Source organism: Impatiens glandulifera, chromosome 3 (assembly GCF_907164915.1).
Source record: "Impatiens glandulifera chromosome 3, dImpGla2.1, whole genome shotgun sequence".
Taxonomy (NCBI): Eukaryota; Viridiplantae; Streptophyta; class Magnoliopsida; order Ericales; family Balsaminaceae; genus Impatiens; species Impatiens glandulifera.
In genome coordinates this window covers 19,445,328-19,468,924 of record NC_061864.1, presented here as the reverse complement: position 1 = coordinate 19,468,924, position 23,597 = coordinate 19,445,328, and the positions used below count along the sequence as shown (strand labels likewise).

The following is a 23,597-nucleotide window of genomic DNA, read 5'->3' as shown; positions in this document are numbered from 1 at the left end:
TTTCCTTTTATTTGTCCAAATGATTATGTAATAAATACAACAACATTGTCATTTCTTTAGTAATTTATAATAACTTAACATATGATCTCTTCATTCATTCAATTTGACTCAAACTCAATCCATATTTCCTTATAACCCTTTACCTTCCTTTCATAAACCAATTCTAACTCTCTTTTTTATATTTCCATTGGATAAAATGGCAAGCTTAGTTGGCCATGTAATCCCTGGCTTAGGTTTCATAATCATTGGAGTTTGGCACCTCTTTAACCAAATCAAGCTCCATTCTCTTCACCAAAAATCCTACATTTCATTGCCATGGTTTCCTCCTCCAAGGCTAAGGCACACCGAGCTCGTTCTCATCATGGTTGGATCCCTAGCCTCGATAATCATTGAGATCGTTGTGGGGCCGGGGGAGTTTAATCAGATGTTTGATCTCGATGGGACTGTCCCTTACAACCACCTCCACTACTTCGAGCACGCCATTGTCTCGTTTGCATTCTTAACATACGCAACATTTTCACTAATACTAGATTGGTTGGGATATCGAGCCCAATATATTTCTGACTTGACGCAGCTTTTGGCTGCATCAGCATTCGGGCTCGAGCTTTTTAACCTTAACCTACAATACTCTTTTGATAGAACCGGGGTGGAAGGACAATATTATTGGCTCCTTCAACTTATTGTTCTTGTGATTGTAGTCACCATCTTAGTGGGGATTGTTTATCCTAGGAGTTTTTGGATTGGGGTGGTGAGATCGTTGAGCATTGTTTTTCAAGGCGTTTGGTTGGTGACGATGGGGTTGATGTTGCGAATACCCGAGTTTGTGGCGAAAGGGTGTTTCTTGAAGTTGGATCAAGAAGGTGAGTATATGGTGAGATGTCACACTGTTGAAGCACTTGAGAGAGCTAAAAGAATGGTTGACATTGAGTTTAGTTGGTTTTTGGTATTACTCATGGTTATCTTCATGGGCTTCTTTGTTTTATTGATTAATATCTTTCCTCCATCCAAAATTGAGTATGAGAAACTAAGAAAATGTGAAGATGATCATGATGATGATGTTGAGGGAGGCTTACAATGAACAAGCATTAACTAGTAATTAGGTCATCATCATCTTGATGATCATCATGTATAGAAACCAAACATGATTATCACCCATCATATCATTTAATTAAGTATGTAATGATGATATTTTAGAGATCTCTTAACAATCTTATCTAATATTATATATAGATTGATTAATTTTTAGAAACATTTACTTTTAGTGAGGAAGTTAACATCAGCTTTTCAGGCACTCATTAACCTAATAGAGAGACTTACACAACCATTTAAATTGAGTACTTACATAAAAATCAAACTAAAAGCTCATCATAGTAATCCACTTAATCTATAATCTTGTCAAAATTCTCTATAATTATATTTACAAATTTATTAAAAACATTGGGCGTTTGGATGAGGCGTTTGAGAATTAAGGAATGAAATGATGGTCTATACCCTATACCCAAATATTTAGATAATAACATTCAAATAATTATAATGTTAGATTATGATAGTATGTTATTTTGGGTATGTATTTTAGATTTAGTTGGATATTACAATATATTTTGTGATCCGAAATTGACAAAATATTATCTTAAAACTTTCTTCAAAAGATAAATTTAGTGTTTATTACATTTGTATTCTCAAATCTCTAACAAATCAAACATCAATATTATTAATCTTAATGTCAACCTATCAACCAAACAACAATATAGGAATGATTAAATATATTTTATTTCAATCTACTATCAAACTCATTTTCATTCAAATTCCAACATTCAAACCAAACGACTCCTCTTTGATAAAATTAGGGATGAACAAGTTTTTGAATTCGATCGTTTTATCCCGTCCCCGCAATTCAAACAATTATATTATATTGATTAATATAGATTGAATTTGGATTTGAATCTGGATTTGGATTGGATATGGTTTGAATAATTCAATTTTAACATTTTTTTTATCTCAATATTTAGTGTTATAATTAATTTTGTGCATTTATAATAGTATTGTGTTTATTTTTATTAAAACATCTAATTAGAAATATCCCATCCGAAATAATATTATACGGATTCGAATCAGATTAGATTTTAAATTAATCCGTCAAATGTTCATCCTTATATCAAACTCATTTTCATTCCAATTCAACATTCAAATCAAACTAGATAGATTTTCATTTGCTTCAATTCAAATTTTCTTATGTCATACAAGCCTAACCTAAAAGATGTGCCTAATAAAAGAATTTATGACAACTTAAGCTCCTAATCAAGAAAGAATAACAAGTACTCTGCAAATTAAACCTAACTCTTATTTTCACGAAGAGAATGAGAAAGCATGCACGTCAAACTATTTCGACTCTCGAGTCCTATCATGATCGTCCACTCGACAAAGGGAATTTATAAGTGACATTATCTTTCTTCGGTCGCACAATATTTGTTAAAATGTTGAAGTTTGAACATAGATTTTTCAAAAGACATTTTTGTGTTGTCTCTGTCAAATAAATGTTTGGCTTCGCTATATATTTAAAGGAGATCGCATCTGATTCTTTTTATACATAAATAATTGTTAAATCTAATAGTGACCTAAGAAATGGAAAAACATTGATGAGACCCAACAAGATAAGTTTTTAGATTAATTTTGACACTAAGTGGATAAGTTTGATGATGGACCCATTCTTTTTTAGAAATATCTTTCTCATATTTAATTTTATTTACACTTACAAACTAACTAAGAAATTAATTTGTATTTCAATCTTTTACAAAAATATCATCAAATAAAATATCTAAAAGATGGGATCTCTCAAGATTATCAGAAAATAAGAAAAAACCTTAAGTCATAATAAAAAAAGAATAATAAGTCCTAAGAAAGTTAAATCTAACTTGTGTATTTTGACAAAGAGAATTAGAAAATATAAATGTCAAACTATTTTGGCTTATTAGTTAGCGTGACCCTTTTTTTTCTTTCTCACTCGATAAAAGAGTTTTACAAATTACATTATCTTTATTAGATCATACAATATTTGTTTATATGTTGAAATTTGAACATAAATATTTCGAAATACATTTGTGTGTTGTCTATTTAATCGTACAATCTTTTCACTGATATATTTCATAGGAGATCTGAATGATATATTTCAAAGAGGATGGCATCTAATTCTTTTTTTATACAGTTACCACAAAATTGGGGAAATCTAATAGTGACCTAAGGAAAAACATTGATGAGACCCATCAAAGTAGATAAGTTTTTGGATTCAATATGTTGACACTTGACAAAGTGGATAAGTTTGATGATGGACCCATTTTTCTCATATTTAATTTTACTTACATTTACAAATGAACTAAAAAAAACAAAAATTATTCCAATCTTTTACAAAAATATTATTAAAATAAAATATCCAAAAGATGGGATCTCTCTAAACAAAATATCACAAAAGAAGAAAGAACCCATCATCATCAAAGATCTTTCTTTCTCTTTTCTCTCTTATCTCCAATTAATCTGAGATGCTTCTACAGAGCGGCGCAGTCGTGATTCCTCTGTTCCAATCAACCGCCATTACTAAGCACTATTTAAGAACCCTAAACACACCAGCTGGAAATCTTCCTAATACAGAAAAGGGACTGATTTTGGATAATAATAATAAGAGAGGTTTTCATACAATTGGGTTGCCATCGACATCCTCTAGGGTTCATGCTTCCTTACTTGAAGCTCCTGTTTTATGGGTTGGAAGGATTTGTGTCTTTTATGCCCTTTTGAAGACTGGTTTAGCTGGATCTCCTTCCAATCCACTTATCTCAGGTGTGTATGTATGTATATCTACTAGCTAGAAGAAGATCTCTTCATAGATTTTGTTTGTTTGATTGCTTAATATGTGAAATGTTTTCTATAGATGAAGTGGGTGGTGGTTCTGATCTAGGGTTCTCGCAATGGCTTGAAGAGTTTCAAGGAAAACCAGGTCGGTCTTTTGTTGGTTTATTTGAAATTGTTTCAAAATTTCAATAAAAAAAAAACATTTGTTTGTTTTCTATGCATATTTCAGAGAAGGAAGCAACAGAAAAAAGGAAATTAGTAAGCAAGTGGCATCCAACAACAAAGGGTACACTTAAACGAAATTACAGGGTAAATAACAAGTCAGATGGAAAGCGAATCCTTAAAGCAATTGCTTCTTTGCTTTCAGAAGATGATCAATTTAGAGATGCTTCTTCACACAAGGTAAAAATGAACCACCTTTTGCTTACTAAACATGTCAAATTTTAGATTAAAGGGCTGCATAAATTGCGGGTTTGATTTCCACTAAGAAAAGCGAACATTTTAACACGAGATCAAAACTTAACGGTTTTTGTAGGGTTGTCAGATCAGAAGGCAAAGTGCTCATGGAGAGAGTGTTTGTTGTAACAATGTTAGGGCATTGTTCGATGAACTCCCGACCCCTCATGTAATCATCGAGATCACACCTTTTCCAACCGGTCTTCTCACAGAAATCGACTACGCCAAGGCCGAGAAGTTAGAGAGGGTTATTAGGGTTTAGTCTTTCTAAATTTTGACTATTACCCTTGATTTCTCCATGCTTTTATGTACATGATTCACCCACTTTTGTAAAACTACTATGTTTTAATGGTCAAATATGCCCACACTTGTTTGATTCTCCTTCATGAATCTTTTTTTCCTTTTCTGATAAACATAGTGAATTATATTAATGATTGAACAACGAAACCTAGTTAAAGGAAAACTGCTGAATAAGTTTGATTGTTAAGAGGACCAATACAAGCCCCATATATGAAATTGGGTCCGAACCGAAATGAAAAAAGACTGGTCAGGAGGCACCCAGAGTCTGAATCATTCAGACTATTTCAATTATCTCTAATAAGTAGAATGAAACAAATAATAGTCTACATACAATGAAGCTGGTCAAACTTTCTATGGGACTCTATAAGTAGAAATGAAAACTATTTTACACCTACAGAAGCCATCAAATCATCATATTCAGAATCGTTATTCTCAGATGATCTAGGTTTACCCTGCTGGGGAGTGATTGCAGTGGGAGAAAAAGGGTCATAAACCTGCTGTTGTCCTGAAGATACAGAAACGGGCCTTCTTACATGTGCAAAACGAGGATCGCTATTGAATAGCTGATTTCTAGGTGGTTGACCAGGAAAATTTTGTTGCGGGAAAGGAGGTCTGTTACCCAAGTTTGGAACAGGTGGAGATGGGCCGAAATTTCTTGGTCCCATAGGAGGAGGGATGTTGAAGATGGTTGAACTCGGATTTGAATTTGGGAATGACGGATGTCTGTTTCCACCAAACCGAGGCATTTCAGTTGGTGGCTGATTCATCGTGGGATAGTTAACTTGAAACTGACGTCCTTGTGGAGGTGGTGGCTGTCCTACATTAGAATGCTGAAAACCGGGCTGTGGATTCGGAGGCAAGTGAGGGTGAAACGTAAAATCACTTGGCCTGGGATTCAGCGGCTTTGGAGCAGTTATTATAGGTGGTGGATTTACAGTTCCACCCATCAGATTATGGTTTTGGGATAGATTTGGTGGGCGTTGAAAATTTGGAGAAGGAGAAGGCCCTTGAGGAAAGGATGTTGGTCCTGAATGGGAAATGGGGACATTTTGAGAGAATGGCGGTGGTGGCCTTACATTTAATGGAGGCATAAAACGGGGGGGCTGCCATGGTCTAGAGGGACCCATAGCAAAATTCCCCGGATATGGACCAGGTCCAGCTGGCGGGATGATGGGTCTAGGGCCAAATGATGATTGAATGGGATTGACAGCTGACGGCGGCGGTGGTGGTGGTGCTGAAAAGTTGGGTGGAGGAAGAGATTGAGTTGGGCCAACTGAGAACCATGGAGATGATGATGATGTATATGGCTGGAATTGACCTGGTGATGGAATTTGCGTCGATCCAATTGGAGATGGATGTTCTTGATTTGCCCCAACAGAAGGCCAAATTTGACTGGAGATGCCTTCCTTTATGGTGTCAACAGAAACCGAAGGAGGTGGTGTTTGGGGAGGAGCCGCCGCTGAGTTTACCTAATAAAAGACCAACATTTTCAAATCACTATAATTTTGATAATCATGTAGATATACAAAATGAAACAACAAAAATCACACTCTAATCTCAATTATGATCCAAAAACTAAAAAAAAATAAAAAATCACTTCAATTGACAATTTCCTAATGGGATGGTGATTATGACAGAAATTGCGTTCCCTTGATCCTTTTCTCATATGTTCAGTTAAAAAAAATGTATATGTATATTTATCAGATGACAGGGGACTCAAGAGGCTTATACTATTAAGGTTGTGAAAAGCAACATGGAAAACAATATAGGAAAATGAAAAACATGAAACAGGCAGAGAACAGTGGACTCACGGAAATGGGAGTGATCAGCATTTCAATTAGTTCTACTGCCGAATCAACTTTCTCATACGTGTCTGCAGCTATGTGAACGTAAACCTCGGAGCAGGAATTGATAGTTTCATTTCCATCAGAAGCATTAATTTCAGCCTTTAAGCATAAAGAGAAACAAAATAGAGAGAACATTTCAGTTTTCAGATTAACCAACATGTGCATGTATCATCAATTCACAAACTACCTTCTCTCCTGTATTTGCTTTGATGCCATAAACTTTAATTTTAGCTCCAGTTTCCTGATTTGCACATATAAAGCCAAAGCTAATGAACAGATTACAAAGTTTAAACTGAAACCGTAGAATGTTGTTTTCATGAGCAAATTACCTTCTCCAAACGCTTTTGAGTATCATTTGATGATCCAAAAAATAGACCAATAAAGTTGTAACCGGGATAATCTTTACTCTGCAAAGAATCAGAAAAACAGTAAGATTCTCTTAGTAATTTTGTTCTTCAACTAACCTAGCAAAGTTCAGAAGACATTAACTTTCTCAAAGAATTAAGCGGTTATACAGTTTGTGATTGTTGTAAGCCTGTTATTACGTTGGATAGTGTTTGTGTTATGGGGTCAAAGTCTCTATGTTTAGATGCTACTATGAATGGTGTTGTGTTCTTGCTAAGTGTAGCTCAGGGAATGCATTTTTGATTTGTAAAAGCAAGTTGTTCATCAGAGGTCAACGAATCAAGGTTCGCCCTGTAGGCATTCCCTTGTAAAAATAATGTAAAAAACTTACTCAATATGTTTCTAAATAAAATATCTAGAGCTGTAACCATCTTATCAGCCTTCATAAATGATTTTTGAAATTCAGAGTTGCTGTCAATTTTATGCATCATCATCTACATGTAAAAAGGAATATTGTTCAACTAAAAGTGACCTGTCCTAAAATTGATAGTAACTGAAATAAAAACATGCGCAAGGATATTATGTTCTAACAAGCAGCCAAAGGAAAACAGAAAGAAAACCATATCAGAATCAAGATAAGAGAAGACCTTATAAAAAAAGAACCAACGGTATTCTGCAAACTTACAGGTATGGGAACTTTAGCCTCCTTTAACAAGGGTTTGTAATCATGGGGAGCCTTGTAGCTTGGGTTTAGTTTCAGTATTTCACCTGGTGCTCAAACATGTAAGATTAAGTAAACCATTCTAACAAGAATAAATTGAATAATAAATACATCGTACAGATATGTTAAAAATTTAAATAAATAAATACCAATAAGTTCCCGTTTTTCAAGCTCCAATAAGTTCTGCATGAGATTAAATACTAACAATGAGATTTTTAATATTTATAGAAGCGAAAGAGTTTGGAAGCGATTTATAGATCACTATTTCACCTCATCGTTTATCTGATGATTAGGAAGTTTATGATCTGGAGCCTCATCCTCCACTAAGTGTTGATGATCACTACTGAGAGTTCGTGAATTTAGTTGTTGAGTGATTTGATCCACTCGAACCTGATTTAAATCCGTGTAACAGAACATCCAAGATGATTGCTTAGTGTCAGGTCCAAAGAATAGGATGACCATAAAAAATCTTCAAACTGTAGCAGACAAGCAACAAAATACTTCCAGGCCTTGTTTGATGAAGGGTAATCCAAATAAAATATTTTCCCATCATCAACCAAACCATTCAAATCAACAACAAAAATACTCAATTACCCTAATTTATAATTTATGACTATTTAAAATATTGAATAATAAGAACATATTGAACATTTCACTTAAATAACACAATAATCCACTTTTTTTACATCAAACAAGGCCCTGGTAATTGCAATCGATAACCCCACTATTACCAAAATATGGAAGTACCATTTACCAAAGCTCAATACATGAGATTTGTGATGCCATTTGATCTAGAACGTGTCAAATATAAAACCTTGATTTTCATGTCAAAGAGAACCTTTTTACAGCTAAACTCATTGTTACAACATTTAAAGGAGGCAAGTTTACCATTTTCTAGCCCCAAAGCTACAAAGTATTTCACATATAATGTGTCCCTGGCTCTTATATGTGAATTAATGAAATGGTTGCATACTTTCAAAAAACAAATACTACAAAATATGGAAGAGTGGTTACTAGCGCTTTCCATGCTACTTAGCATTTCAAAGCATCCCGCACAAGTTCAGGACACTCAAAGAGTGATGGAAATGGAAAAAAAGGCAATCAATCCAATTTACACGAAAAACTTTGGATACCTGGTAAGCCAAAGCTCTTGCTTTTCTAACAGATGTCTCCTGAGTCAAATCAGGGCCCCACTTTGTATTCCTTTGCGCCTGTTCCTTACTCTTTCCATTCACAACCTCTCCGCTTCCACGCTTTTTAGCATCTCGGAAGATGGGAACTAATGAACCTGATAATTTATTCTTTGGAATTACAAATCCTAACTTTTTAGCAAATAAGGAGACTTTGGGGCTGCTTGTGGAAGCCATGGTGGATAGATTAGCTGTTACACCAGGAGAAATGATGGCTTGTTCAGCTGATGAAGAGTGCTGAACTTTCGTGTTCATCCTGCTGTACATTTAAAATTTACTCACATATTAGAATGAAGTCATCAAGGAAGACCAATTGCATGACCATTTAGGAAGAAAGTTTCAGGTTCTTAACATAAATTACCAATAACAATACATATTCCTACCAAATATAGAAAAATCTCTGGATTAAACACTAAAACCACTATAAACTTCATGTATATTAAACGATCTTGTGCCAAAATTAATGTGTAGAAACAATACAATTTCCTGGAGTGTGCTGCTAGGTCAACATCTACAATTATTCAAAGCCTGTTTTTCTAGTGTGAGAAACATTTTGGCATATCAACGATCATCAACAAGAAAACAATAGCTTATATCAAAATTGAGCAGTCGGCATTCAGATTATTTCAAAGCAATTACACATAACTAACCGTATTTCTTACTTCCACTGCTTGAGAATACAACAAAATTCATTTCTGAAGTTCCAAATTCATTATTGATGAGATCGACAAGTAATAATCTAACTGATTGCATTATCTTAGAGATGGAAAAGGAAAACAAAATCGAAGAAAACAGCTTGCGTGAACAAGATTTATCCGATATGATATGAGAAGTTCATAAAACTCAAAAATCCTGAAATCGACTTACATATTGTAAAACGAACGCAGTCATATGAACGTCGGCCAAGTGAAAACCTGGAGGAAGAACGCGAGCATGATGCGAGACCTCTCTCTCTTTCTCTCTCGTGTGAGGGGTTTAGGACGAAGCTGATTCCTGTTTTTTTTCTTCACTTTTTCTTATTTTGTTTTTTCAATATATATATAAAAAATAATAAAATATGTAAGAAAAACTAAATTATGTCAAATTTTTAATCTTTTTATCTATTTTCATTGATCATTTTTATTTAATTTGGCTTTTATCAAATTTAAATTTATCACTATTCCTTCGTGATTTTATATTAAGCGGTTGAGAATAAAGCAGTGTTCTAAATGGCGGTAGACGGTGGCGGAGCTGTAAGTGGCTTGTCTACTGCTTAGGTGGTGCCTAGGCGGTGCATAAGCGGTTGAATATAAACATAAATAAATTTCAATATAAATATAATAAAGATGTTTTATAATTATCATTTTACCAAAAACCAAATTAATATTCTCTAACATAGTAACATGTAACAAAAATAAGTATGTAGACGAACTGAAGAGAGATAGATGTTTAGATGATTGAAAGATACGTAGATGATAAGGGAGGTGAGGTGAATGAGATAAGAAACGGAAAAGAAGAAAAAAAATGAAGAAGAGAAATGAATTAGAATGTAAAGAGTCATTTCAAAATTTAAATAAATAGTGGGAGATAAAAAGTTTTTTTATTAAATTTATATATATATATATATATATATATATATATATTAATATTAGTAATTAATTAATTAATTAAAAATAATAAATAATTAAATAATATGATCGCCTCATGTATAGGCGAAGCGGTGTTGGACCGCCTAGGCGCCTACCGCTTAGGCGGCCGCCTCGACCGCCATTTAGAACATTGGAATAAAGATACACGACCGAACCGAACACGGAAAAATCATGTTAGGGTCATGTATTTTTAACATGTCAAAATCGGGTCAAACTAACATAACTTAAAGTAAACTCGATAACTCGTTTACAAGTTTTTTTTAGAACGTTGGATTCCAAACTCAGGACTTTTGAGTGAGTATCTACCTTTTTTTACCGCTAGGTTAGAAGAGGGGATGCGTTTACAAATTTCTTTGGTTGAGTTTTGTGTTATTATTTCATATTCACTTATTCATTTTTTTTACAAATTTTTTAAAAATAAAAATGTGATTTAACTTTATTTTTATTTTGTATTGATGTCATTTTAATTTAAAATAAATATGTAAATTAATTACATCAAGTTTGGTTAAAGGAATTAGATAAATCTTGTCAAACAAGTTTAGATTAATCACAAATAAACATGCTTGTTCCAATCTAACCTAAATATATATATATATATATATATATATATATATATATATATATATATATATATATATATATATGAAATATGAAATAAATTAGATATAGATTAAAAACAATACAAGTCTTTGTACATTCAAAATCAATCCTTCAAGTCTTAATTTTTTTCTTCCTTATTTTTAGTCTATCTTTTAATAGATAGTTTATAATGTTTTTGTATAAATTTTGTAACCAAAATAATATTATATTAATAAATAATAATAATAAAGAAACTCATAATTTATGTAAAATATTATCCTTTGAATTCCTTTAGGTCTAAAAAAGGAAAATTCTAGGTTAGGCAATCCAAACAAGATAATTAAAGTGAAAGTAATAAATTTATCTAAAATATAAAGGTTTGGAGTTTGTTTCTTATTAAGAACAGTTAGAAATCATATTAACTTTTAAGTAATAAATCTTTATTGAAAAAAAAAGTACTAAAAGTACTAAAAGTACTAAAAACATAAGATGTTGATATTACTTTGGTGTTGATTTATACTTTAATTTATTATATATATATATATATATATATATATATATATATATATATATATATATATATATATATATATATATATATATATATATATATATATATATATATATATATATATATATATATATATATATATATATATATAACAAGCTTACTACTAATTTGATTTAGTTTTTTTTTTTTTATTATTTATTTATTTATTATTATTATTATTATTATTTTTTTTTTTATAATAACGCCTTTTATATATTTTTTTGATTTACTTTAAAAATGTTATAAATTCTTTTAAGAGTCACTTTCTATTTAGTAGGTGTCCAAAATTCAAAATAAAAATAAATAATAGAAAATGAAAAAGAATCACATAATAATGTAACTAATTTGATATCTTTTCTGAAAAAAAAAAAAAAATGGTTGCTTTTCTAACTTTCACTCATTTCAAAAATTATTTATTTATCCTTGTTATCTTTATATATTTACTTTTTTATTTTTATTTATTGTATTTTATTTAATTATTAAATTTTTTCTATCATTAAATATAATTAATTAATTAAATTTTAATATATATATATTTTCTATTTTATTTATTTAATTAAAAATATAAACTATTATTATTTTTATATTATAATTGTTTAAAATATGTAAAATATTGAAGTGTATCTTAATTTAATAAAATATAAATATTTAATATATTATTATATTAATTATATATATATTTTAAAATATTTATAAAAAAATAGTTGAATGATTAAATTTTTTTATTTATAAATAAAATTATCTATATAAATAAGATAAAGTTTTTAAAATATTATATATTAATAATTAATCAAATTAAATATAATATTTTACTTAACAATATATACGATAAACATAATAAAATTTAGTGTAAAATGAATGAATTTATATTTTTTTTTAAATAAAAAAAATTCTTAACTTATATAAAAATATCAAATAAAAAAAATGAAAAAATAATTAATTAAATTTAATGAATAAGAAAAATATAATAATTAAATTAAATAAGTAAAGTTAATTTAAATAAGTAAAATAAATAAAATAAAAAATATAAATATATAAAAATTGTAGGGATAAATAGATAACTTTGAGGTAAGTGAAAAATGAGACCGGAAGTGAAAATGTCAAAGGGAGGGAGAGAAACAATTTGCTAAAAATGCAACTGAAACAATTTGCTAAAAATGCAAATTTAGTTACTTTAGTTTAAAATATTAAAATACCTTATTTTTATAAAATTTTAAATAAAATATAAAATTTGTAACAATTTAATTTATTAATAATTTATTTTTCATCAGACAAAAATTAGACACTCAACTAAAAAAATTAGATCATTTTTATGGATAAATTTATTAGAATCATTTACCACATATGAAACATTATTATATTTCCGCCAGAGGTTTTCAACTTTTCTATCAGAGAGAGAGAGAGAGAGAGTGAATGAGTTAAGTGGAACGGGGAAGAACATCGTTAAGATCAAGGAATCGAAGAGATCTTGATCCGCTTTCTTGAGAAGTTGAAGAATTAGGAAGAAGGAGGTTGAAGATGAGCTTCGATCCGACTCCTTCGAGTACTACTCATGGCAGCCTTGACGAACAGATTTCTCAGCTTATGCAGTGCAAGCCTTTGTCGGAGCAAGAGGTTCTTTTCTTATTTCCTAATTCACCTGTTTAACGCTTTTATTTATTTTTTCCTTTTTCCGGCATAACTCCTTAATCCTCATCGATCTGTATGTAATTCGATTGTTGTTTCCTATTAGGCTGCACGAATTAATGTTCCTTTAGAGATATAACATTTAGAACGCATTTGGAGCGTGAAGTCTCAATATATAGAGCAGAAATGACATTTTCTTCAATCTTAGGGTGTAGGTGAAAGATTTGAATGTATGAGAGTTCTGTGCGTGTATATTCGAATTAATGTTTACTATCATGTTTGAACAATTGCTCAATACTATGTGGATAAACCAAAATCTCATCATCCATCAATTCTTCCATGCAACCTTTTACCTAAACACTCATCCTTACTTTCTTTATGACATTTAAATTAATAAATACTTTGATCATTTTGCCCAAATAAACCACTTTTTCATGAAACAAGATAAAAAATTGTTAGCTAATACCCTAATCTATTGTCCTAATTAGTATCAATCACTCTTTTTGTTGCGATCGCCACATATGCATAGTTTTTGAGGGAAAGAAGGCTCACAAGAGAAGAAAAATAGGTATCGATAGCATTGGTATATGATATTTTGCATGTTGAATTTGAATCAAGAACATTTTAGAAGAAACTTTGGGTGTATTAGGAAGTCGCCTCTGAATCTTTACTTTGAATAAAAGGTCATAATGATTTTTTTTGTAACTGATGTTCAAATTAAAACACTTATATACCTCAACATTTAGGTTTAGCTTCGGAAAATGTTAGAGCTTCGAAATTGTTAAGCCATTTAGTTCATTTGGTGCAAAAAGTCATGCTAATTTTGGTCTTGGGATATAAAGTGTTTTGAGAAAGATGGTGGATGGATCTAAGATGATGTGATTATAACTGGTCAAATCTAGGTATGAATGTCTTCTTTGTTTATTTTGTTTGTTCATTAAAGTGTATTTATGTCCTCCATGATAATATGGCTGACCATTTGCAATAATTTTTTTATTTTATTTTTCTGTCTTTTTTGAATATTACCATTAGCATTAATGTGATGACTATGATTGTCAGTTTCTACCTATTTGGTGTTGGTTGTCAATTAGCTTTGCAAGTTTCTATTTTTGAAAGCTACAAATAATATTTTCATATCTGAAGATGAGCCAAATTGTCTATCTTTATAGATTTAGCATTCATGTGTATTATAGTCTTCTGGACTTTTATTCTTTTTGGAGGTTAGTTCTGGTACATAACTTTGTTAAACGATGTGTAACTATGTCTATGATTGTGTTTTTGGTGAATGCTTTATGTGTTAGATTTGCTGGGAAAAAAAGAGGGTTCTCAAATGATACTCAGTAATCTCGTCTCTTGTAGGTTAGGGGGCTGTGCGAGAAAGCGAAGGAGATCCTAATGGTTGAAAGCAATGTTCAGGTCTGTTTCCTTTGATTAAATTAGTGCCTGTACACTTGTTACAGGCTCTGGCAGAAAACAACAGTTGGTATAACTGTATGAGACTGTTCATAGATGTTGAAAAAAAGAGTTGATAGCTTCCTGATTGTTTAGTTTACAAAGAGTGGTAGATCTTTTGGTTATTTTGAATCTTAAATTGTGATTGTCCAGACCTTCAAAATTGGTTACACATTTGGATGATCTGCTTTCCAAGTAGGATATTTTTCATAAACAAAATAATAAGAAGCATCTACTAATGCCACTTACAAGGTGCAGTGTATAAATGAATTATTTCTCTTCCGAGTTACCTACTCATGCATGCATGCAGATGTTGATTTTTTTTTTTGTTCACCATTTTGTTTACGTAGCCTGTGAAAAGCCCTGTAACAATTTGTGGGGATATTCATGGACAATTCCATGATCTAGCGGAGCTCTTTCGAATTGGTGGAAAGGTATTTTTCTGATTCTAGAAAGTTAGGCATATGTTGTGAGAACTAAGGTTTTCTCTTAAGAAGGAATGACTTGAACTAAGGTAAATTTCCTGTGGACAGTGCCCAGACACAAACTACTTGTTTATGGGAGATTATGTTGATCGTGGCTACTATTCAGTTGAAACCGTAACAGTAAGTTCTTCTTGGTATCCAGATGTCCTCTTTATTTGTGTAGTCCTTTTTAGCTAGTTAAATTAGATATTTGCTTCTAGTTATCTGCATGAACATTCCTCAGTAGAATATTCTTGTCATCCTAGATAAATGATGAAGGTTATTGAAATCTTTGGATGGCAGTTTCTAATCACTCACTGATTCTTTCTTGTTTCAGTTTCTTGTGGCCCTAAAGGTGCGTTATCCTCAACGGATTACTATTCTACGGGGAAATCATGAGAGCCGACAGGTATCCTCTTCTACTTCATTGCCGGGTGATTTGTTTTAAAAAAAAATAGTATGTTATGCTTAATGTTCTTTTACTGTTTTGTTTATTTAATTGCAGATTACTCAAGTTTATGGATTTTATGATGAATGTCTGAGGAAGTGAGTTCTTTAAAATCTTTGGAGATGAAATACTGATAACTTGTTATTTTGATATCACATATCTTTCTCAAGTTCTCGGGATGATATTTATTTTTCCGTTTCAATTTAGTTTCAGGCGACAACACATGATAAAAATTGTTTGAATTTTTCCTACTACTGGGGAATGCATAAATCTGTTTTATAGTTAATTTCAATTCATATATGCATTGCCTTTTACGCATAGGTTTTGTGAACTTGATCCAAATACAATACAATCTACACATGATCCATGAAAGATTTTAGATTACAATCCAGAAATTTGCTTCAATCACACTTCTCATACCAAACGGAAAAAGAAAAACCACTTTCAGTTTTTTGTTTGGTGATTTTCCAATGTCATCGTGATTGTGACATAGACTAAGACAAAAATACCATTTTCCAAAATAGGCTTCATCAAAACCTTGTGAAATTATGTTTTCGCATTTTTTAGCTGGTCTTGTGATTAAATCCAAGTCAATTATATATCTCTGCTTCTTACCCTTTGTCACTTCTTTTTTTGCAGATACGGAAATGCCAGTGTCTGGAAGACCTTTACCGATCTTTTTGATTATTTTCCCCTTACAGCATTGGTTAGTATTCTCTTTCAGTCGCCTATTAATAGCTGAATCTGTGATCATTTAAAAAAAAATCCTCCAAATATATATATATATATATATATATATATATATATAATCTGATTTTAATATTGCATTACTTGTAGGTGGAATCGGAAATATTTTGTTTACATGGTGGATTATCCCCTTCCATTGAAACACTTGACAACATACGAAATTTTGACCGTGTTCAAGAGGTTCCTCACGAGGGACCAATGTGCGATCTTTTATGGTCTGATCCTGATGACCGTTGCGGTTGGGGTATCTCCCCTAGGGGTGCGGGATATACTTTTGGCCAGGTTGGTAACTGTATTTTGATCTGTTTGGAGCTGAATGACATTTTCATTTTATTACTCTTGTTTTTCTTCCTCCTAAGTTTGTTTGTTTCACCTGCCCATCAAATTTGTAAATTTGTATGACAATCTTTGTATATTGGGGATATAGATGCTTTATAACATACCTTGTTTGGTTTTGGGTTATTTAAATAACTAATGGGGTCATTTAAATAACCCTCATTTGGATAAAAAACTTGAAGGGTATTAATATATAATGGGGTTTCGAAAACAAAATTTTTGAAAACTAGTTTTGATTATGCAGGACATATCTGAGCAGTTCAATCATACCAATGGATTAAAGCTGATTGCTAGAGCCCATCAATTAGTTATGGAGGGATTTAACTGGGCTCATGTAAGTAAAAGAAACTTGGTTGTAGTAATCCATTTTGTTTTAAGAGCGATTTAACAAAGAAAGAATCCATTTGTTAAAATAACAGGAGCAAAAGGTTGTTACCATTTTCAGCGCCCCTAATTATTGTTATCGTTGTGGTAATATGGCATCGATCCTCGAAGTTGATGACTGCAATGGTCACACTTTTATTCAGGTATTTTCATTGTTACACCACCCAATGGTTTAGGGTTCAGAGAAGGGTTTATAAATTTTTGAATGAGATGCTGAACAGGGTGGATTCTCATTTGCAGTTTGAACCTGCACCTAGGAGGGGAGAACCAGATGTGACCCGAAGAACACCAGATTATTTCCTGTGAAATTGTAGAATGATGGTTTTAAAGGGGAAAGAAAGTGTGTTATTTTTCGATGATTGATCGATGGAGAATGATATGTGTATAGGCTGATTCTTTGTTTTCTCCATAGAAGATGAAAAGAAACCTACAGAAGAGGCTGATTGATCACAAAATTATTACTTCACTTGTTTTGTTGTTGTAGATGGAAATAATTTATTTTTGTATGCATTATAATACTCTGATATAATGATATTTGATGACTTTGATTGAATACCACTATGATTTTTAATGGAAATTGATTAACTGTTTAGGTTAGTGTTAGGGTTAGTTTGATTCAACTTATTAGCTCTAGTTTATTCAATTTATTTTTAGATAAGTTTGATAGTATTTAACATATTTTAATCTTAAAACCACGGAGGTAACTTAAGTGGTGATGATAATTCTTAAGAGATCAAAGTTTTTTTTTTTTTTTAAATATTGACATATTTGCAACAATTAAAATCTTAATGATGAAGATCGAATAATCTTATAATTTTTTATTGAAGGTAACTGAGTGTTGAAGTAGAGTAAATCGAACAAACTAATTAAACGGTGATGGAAAAATCTCTATCAAATATTATGAGCGACAATGAATTTTGTCTTTGACCTAATGTAATCAACGTCGGAAATTTTTTGTCAAGTGATAAGTAACCATCTACATATATGGTCAAAAAAGTTAAAAACTCATAAAAATAATTGGAGGATACCTATAAGAGGGTCTTCGACTAAAAGATCTATTTATGTGATTCTGTATTAGAAAAATGAAAAATAACTTCAGATCCGGTAATTTCATATTCTTCGTCTGACTAAAGAAATAATTACTAAGACAATAGGAGGGTAAGAACAAACTTGTTGATAACAAGAGGGCAAACAACTATAAAAGTTGTGCTTTTGTTCTCTTTAACTCACTATATTTCTTCTTTTTCATATCAAATCAAATGAATTGTTACAAGTCTTTATAAGAAATTATTGTCTCTTCAAATACCAAAATAACCCATATCTCTTGGTTATCCCACTCACCTTATTACCATTAATATTATTATAGAAATACTAAACATAAAAATATAAAACTTCTTAATTTAAGTTTTTCAACAAATCTCACTCTTAAAATTAAATCTCACTTTTTGGAGAAAATGATAGTACCGAGAAACATGTGGAGCTTGAGGTGTCTCCAGTTCTAGGGACAACTGACATTACACACGATACTAATAAACCATTTGAGGAATTTTATCAATTTGGAGTACCTGAAAGTCAATTTGACATTGCAACACGACCTATAAGGCAAATTAAAACTCTTGATAGGTTAATTCACTCAATTGAGGAAAGAAAGATCTTAAATGGTCCTAGAAGTAGGACAATCAGTCCCTCTATGAATGATACTGAATAAATGGTAAGTTATGCACTTCATGTAGCTGAAGATGTCATACATAATGAGCCATCTTCTTACCGTGAAACTGTTAATGGTGGTGATTCTGCGCAATGGATTGTTGCCATGTGTGAGGAAATGGAATCACTTCACAAGAATAATACATGGGAGCTGGTTACTTTACCTAAGGGGAGAAGAGTCATTAGGTGCAAATGGATTTTCAAAAGGAAAGATGGAACCTCTAGTGCTGAAGGGGCCATATATAAAACACGATTAGTTGCAAAGAGATTCAGTCAAAAGGAAGGCGTAGACTACAACAAGATTTTCTCACATGTAGTCCGACACACGTCTATCAGGGTACTACTAGCTATAGTAGCACATCAGGATCTGGAACTCGAGCAATTAGATGTGAAGACGACTTTCTTAAATGGTGAGATTGAGAAAGATATCTTGGTGAGTCAGCCTGAAGGGTTTCTTGTTCCTGGTAAGGAAACACATGTTTGTAGTCAGAATAAGTCTTTGTATGGACTTAAACAGTCTCCTCGACATTGGCATAAGCGGTTCGACAATTTCATGATTGAACATGGTTACAATAGGAGTGCATATGATTGTTGTGTTGGCCCAGGAATAGAATCACTCACAAAACTTTGAGAAATTTTTATAAAATCTTAAAAAAACGATTACAAGAATTGTTATCTCTCTCTTATTTTTCTTTTTTTCAAATGAGAGCAACATACACTTTATTTATACTAAAATAAAAAAAAACTCTTAATTTTCTAATTTAATGAAATTTATTGAAAATATTTTATTTTCCTCATTATTGCAAATATTTTGTTTTCTTCATCATTGCAAATCTGCCGTTTTCCTCATTAATGCAGATCTTCCATTTATTTGTAAACATTGTAACAGCCAGGAGTAATACAACATTCTCCCCCTTAGTCCTGGCGTGGTTCGAGATCACGAACACCGATCAAGTGTCGCATCATCACCAGTTTTGATGCTGGTAAAGCTTTTGTAAGTATGTCGGCTTTCTGTTCATCCGTTCGAACAAACTCTACTTTGATTTGACTTCCTTCAACACACTCTCGAATGAAATGATATTTCGTGTCGATGTGTTTGCTACGACCATGAAAAACTGGGTTTTTCATGAGTGCAAGTGCAGACTTGTTGTCAACGTAGAGCTTCACTGCCTTAGGTTTCGAACCACTTAGTTCAAACAACAATGATTTCAACCAAAGTGCTTGACACGCTGCCGCTGCTGCAGCCATGAACTCTGCTTCACATGAGGATAATGCCACTGTTTTCTGTTTCTGGGAGTTCCACGAAACAAGACTATCGTTAATGTAGAACGCCATGTCCCCCGTACTTTTCCGGTCATCTAGGTCACCTGCGAGATCACTATCAGAGTAACCCACTATTTCCTCGTCACCGCCTCCTTTTCGAAACACTAGACCTAAGTGTATAGTGCCTTGAAGGTATCGAAGCACCTGCTTCACTGCCTTGTGATGTATCTCAGTTGGCCTCTCCATGAATCTACTGACAACACCAACAGCATAAGAAAGATCTGGTCTTGTATGAAGGAGATATCGCAGACAACCAATGACTCTTCGATATTCAGTTGCATCAATCGGTTGTCCTTCGGGATCCTTATAGAGTTGAGCCCTATGCTCCATTGGTGCCTTTGTTGAGTTACAATCAAGCATTCCAAATTGGTTCAACACCTTTTTGGCATATGTTGTCTGCTTGATCGAGACACCTCCTTCGAACTGATCTACCTCGATTCCAAGGTAGTATGAAAGCAATCCGAGATCACTCATCTCGAACTCCCCCATTATCTGCTTTTTGAAAAGTTTGACACCCTTTGGATCTCCACCTGTTAAAATAAGATCATCCACGTAAATACCAACAATAATTCGGATATTACCGTTGCCTCTTGTGTACACCGCTTGCTCCTGTGTACACTTTTCGAAGCCCATTTTCTTCAAACTTTTGTCCAACTTTAGATTCCACGCACGAGGAGCTTGCCTTAGGCCATACAATGCCTTTTTTAATTTAAGCACCATATTCTCCTTCCCTGTTGCCTTGAATCCTTCCGGTTGAGTTACGTATACTTCCTCTTCCAGTTCTCCATTGAGAAAAGCTGACTTTACATCGAGATGATAAATTTTCCAACCACAATTGGCTGCCAATGCAAGAATGACTCGAATTGTGTCCATTCGAGCAACTGGAGCGAAGGTTTCTTCGAAGTCAATGCCTTGTCGTTGCACATATCCCTTTGCAACTAAACGAGCTTTGTGTTGGATCGCCTCACTATCTGAGTTTTTCTTGAGCTTAAATACCCATTTGAGTCCAATTACCTTGTGCCCGACTGGCAATGGGACGAGAGACCACGTCTCATTCTTCTCAATGGCTTCAATTTCTTTAGTCATTGCTTCTTCCCATTGTGGTTGTCCAACCGCTTCATTGTATCAAGAAGGTTCCTCCGTCTGTGCTAACATCAAGTCTTCAAAATCAAGTGTCACTCGAGGTGTTTCTTCCAAGATATCGGTCATGTTCTTGTATCGAACAGGTCCTTCATCACTCCCAATGTGTCCACCTGACCATGGAGTGGGTAAACCATCGCCTTGGTCTATTTGTTCAGTCACTTGCTCGAGCTGTGGAGGATTCGAGACAGCCTCTTGGAACATTTCTGAAGTATACTGTTCTCTTGTCGATCCACTCTCAAATGGGATCGTTCGAATTCCAACATGCTCGTGATTAGCCTCTTCGTAAACTTTGAAGGGTTGATCACTCTTTTCATTTTGCCAATCCCATGCTGCACTTTCTTCGAACACAACGTCACGACTCACATGGATCTTGTCATTTTGTGGTTCGAGCAACCTGTGTGCCTTACTTCCTTCTTCGACACCTAAATAGACAAACGATTGACTTCTATCGTCTAACTTTTTTAGATGGGGAGTGGTCACCTTGGCATGCGCAGTACACCCAAAAACACGAAGGTGCGCTAGGTGTGGCTTCATTCCAGTCCACATCTCAAATGGAGTTTTGTCTCGAACAGCTTTGGTTGGAACCCGGTTGAGAAGATAGACTGCATGACGAACTGCCTCCCCCCAATACTTGCTCGGGACTGCCATGCTTTTGAGCAACGACCTAGCCATGGCCATCACTGTTCGATTACGCCTCTCCACCACACCATTTTGTTGAGGAGAGTATGGTGCTGTGAATTGTCGCTCTATCCCTGCTTCTTCACACATCTCTCTAAATTCCCTAGAGAAGAACTCACCTCCTCTATCTGAACGAAGGACTTTGATTCGAAGTCCGGTCACATTCTCGACCAATTGTTTCGTCTTCTTAAACGAAGAGCATGCTTCGTCCTTTGTTTTCAACATATGGAGCCACATCCACCTGGAATTATCATCTACAATCAGCATGAAGTATGGATTTCCTCCTGGGGTTGATGGCATGATTGGCCCACATAAGTCAATGTGCAACAATTCGAGTGGCTTTTTCGCTTGAAACTTGGTTTCTAACGCAAACGACTGTCTCGTTTGTTTTGCAACTAGGCATGTTCGACAAAGTTGTTTTGGAGGAGAAATTTTTGGAACACCAGCAGCCATTCCCTTATTTATGAGGGACTTTAGTGCTTGGAAGTTAACATGACCGAGACGAGCGTGCCATAACCATGCTGGATCTTCAAGATTAGCTAAAAGACAAACCGTTTTTGCTAATTTCAAGCAAATTTGATACAGTCGATTTTGCGTTCGTCTCACTTTCATGATAAGGCATGAAGGGTTCTTAGCGAAGACTTCAAGCTCTTCTCCATCCATCACCACCCTGTGACCTGTCTCGGTAAGTTGCCCGAGACTCACTAAATTACTTTTTAAAGAAGGAATGAAAAAAACTCCCTCGAGAAGCCACTGGTCGCCATTTTTGCATTCGAACATGATAGAACCTTTACCACAAATTTGTACCGTGGAACCATCTCCGAACTTCACCTTTCCAGTGACTGCCTCGTCTAGTTCAAAGAACTTCTCTTTATCGCCAGTCATGTGATTGCTAGCGCCATTGTCCAAGAACCAAGCATCTCTTGATGTCTCATCGTTTTTAGCTTCTAAAATTTCTGGAGTCAGCTTCATTTCATTCAGCATGACAACATTGATTGGAGGAATCTCCTCCGAGATTGCCATAAGTAATGCTGGTTCGACGTTGTCTGCGTGGGTAAGGTGTGATACCTCGTTCTTCTTTGCTCGACATTGTGTTGAGTAATGTCCCATCTCGTTGCAATTAAAACAACGAATGTGACTCTTGTCTCGAGGAGCTCCTCGACCACCTGAACCACCTTCTTTGTCTTTCCGAGATGGTGTTCCTCGGCCTCCTCTCCCTTGGCCTCTACCTCGGGTTCTACCTCCTTGACCACGGGTCCCACTATCTGTGGAATCCTTTTTCCACTAGTTCAATGAGTCTTCCTCGTCCTTTTTAAACCGTGCCTTCCACTCCTCCTGAGTGAGTAGCACTTGTCCTTCGTTTCCTCCAAAGTTTGTGTTTTTCTTGCGCGTACGCTCCTCGAAGACCTTCAGCCTTCCAACAGCTTCCTCAAATGTTAACGTCTCGAGGTTGTAAAACTGCTCGATGCCGGCTACCACACTGATAAACCTTTCTGGCACGGTGTCGAAGAGCTTCTTTACTATCGCAATATCATTTAGTGTTTCTCCAAGGCTTGAGTACCTGACTGATATGGATGTGAGTCGACCAGTATATTGATCGAGCGACTCACTGTCGTTCATATGCATCCTATCAAACTCACTCTTCAATGTCTGCAATCGTGCATTCTTCACTCGGTCTGCGCCGACGAACCTCGTCTTGAGACAATCCCACACTTCCTTCGCCGTCTTCTTATTTGCCACCTGCATTAGAAGATCCTCCGGAAGTGCTTGTAGAAGATGTGATCTCGCCTTCTTATCAAGTCGGACATCAATCTCTGTGCCTTCTACTGACTC

The 23,597-nt window shown here is 33.9% G+C and overlaps 4 protein-coding genes across 5 annotated transcripts; 3 read left to right on the top strand and 1 right to left on the bottom strand.

The window, feature by feature from the left end:
* Positions 1-196: 196 nt before the first annotated feature.
* Positions 197-1,078, top strand: LOC124929937 (transmembrane protein 45B-like). Its single transcript, XM_047470315.1, has one exon. The coding sequence runs from the start codon at positions 197-199 to the stop codon at positions 1,076-1,078; it is 882 nt and encodes a 293-aa protein (XP_047326271.1).
* Positions 1,079-3,444: 2,366 nt separating this feature from the next.
* LOC124932228 lies at positions 3,445-4,677 on the top strand. Its single transcript, XM_047472846.1, has 4 exons — positions 3,445-3,828; positions 3,920-3,985; positions 4,070-4,242; positions 4,376-4,677. Exons 1-4 carry the CDS (start codon positions 3,534-3,536, stop codon positions 4,556-4,558), a joined length of 717 nt encoding a protein of 238 aa, XP_047328802.1. The 5' UTR covers positions 3,445-3,533; the 3' UTR covers positions 4,559-4,677.
* On the bottom strand, positions 4,604-9,700 carry LOC124932226 (splicing factor 1). Of its 2 annotated transcripts, none has more exons than XM_047472844.1 (9): positions 9,567-9,700; positions 8,643-8,958; positions 7,780-7,899; positions 7,659-7,692; positions 7,474-7,556; positions 6,773-6,850; positions 6,631-6,684; positions 6,408-6,542; positions 4,604-6,065 (listed from the first exon to the last, which is right to left on the bottom strand). In XM_047472844.1, the coding sequence occupies exons 2-9, from the start codon at positions 8,952-8,954 to the stop codon at positions 4,977-4,979; spliced, it is 1,905 nt and encodes a 634-aa protein (XP_047328800.1). In that variant the 5' UTR covers positions 8,955-8,958; positions 9,567-9,700; the 3' UTR covers positions 4,604-4,976. The 2 variants fall into 2 exon arrangements, with proteins under 2 accessions (XP_047328800.1, XP_047328799.1); XM_047472843.1 differs by having other exon boundaries at positions 8,643-8,955.
* Positions 9,701-12,819: 3,119 nt separating this feature from the next.
* LOC124932227 (serine/threonine-protein phosphatase PP2A catalytic subunit-like) lies at positions 12,820-17,501 on the top strand. The gene is made up of 11 exons (XM_047472845.1): positions 12,820-13,070; positions 14,442-14,498; positions 14,885-14,968; positions 15,068-15,139; positions 15,336-15,407; positions 15,504-15,544; positions 16,086-16,152; positions 16,284-16,475; positions 16,774-16,863; positions 16,949-17,056; positions 17,154-17,501. Exons 1-11 carry the CDS (start codon positions 12,975-12,977, stop codon positions 17,217-17,219), a joined length of 945 nt encoding a protein of 314 aa, XP_047328801.1. The 5' UTR covers positions 12,820-12,974; the 3' UTR covers positions 17,220-17,501.
* Positions 17,502-23,597: the final 6,096 nt, after the last annotated feature.

Coding starts and splice junctions, on each gene's coding strand:
- LOC124929937 (XM_047470315.1), top strand. CDS start 197: ATGGCAAGCTTAGTTGGCCATGTAATCCCTGGCTTAGGTTTCATAATC.
- LOC124932226 (XM_047472843.1), bottom strand. Junction 7,557..7,658: donor TGAAAAACGGGAACTTATTG/GTATTTATTTAT, acceptor TTTGAGCACCAG/GTGAAATACTGAAACTAAAC. Junction 6,066..6,407: donor TGCTGATCACTCCCATTTCC/GTGAGTCCACTG, acceptor GTCTTTTATTAG/GTAAACTCAGCGGCGGCTCC.
- LOC124932227 (XM_047472845.1), top strand. CDS start 12,975: ATGAGCTTCGATCCGACTCCTTCGAGTACTACTCATGGCAGCCTTGAC. Junction 13,071..14,441: donor AGCCTTTGTCGGAGCAAGAG/GTTCTTTTCTTA, acceptor CGTCTCTTGTAG/GTTAGGGGGCTGTGCGAGAA. Junction 16,864..16,948: donor AGGGATTTAACTGGGCTCAT/GTAAGTAAAAGA, acceptor TTAAAATAACAG/GAGCAAAAGGTTGTTACCAT.
- LOC124932228 (XM_047472846.1), top strand. CDS start 3,534: ATGCTTCTACAGAGCGGCGCAGTCGTGATTCCTCTGTTCCAATCAACC. Junction 3,829..3,919: donor TTCCAATCCACTTATCTCAG/GTGTGTATGTAT, acceptor TGTTTTCTATAG/ATGAAGTGGGTGGTGGTTCT. Junction 4,243..4,375: donor GAGATGCTTCTTCACACAAG/GTAAAAATGAAC, acceptor CGGTTTTTGTAG/GGTTGTCAGATCAGAAGGCA.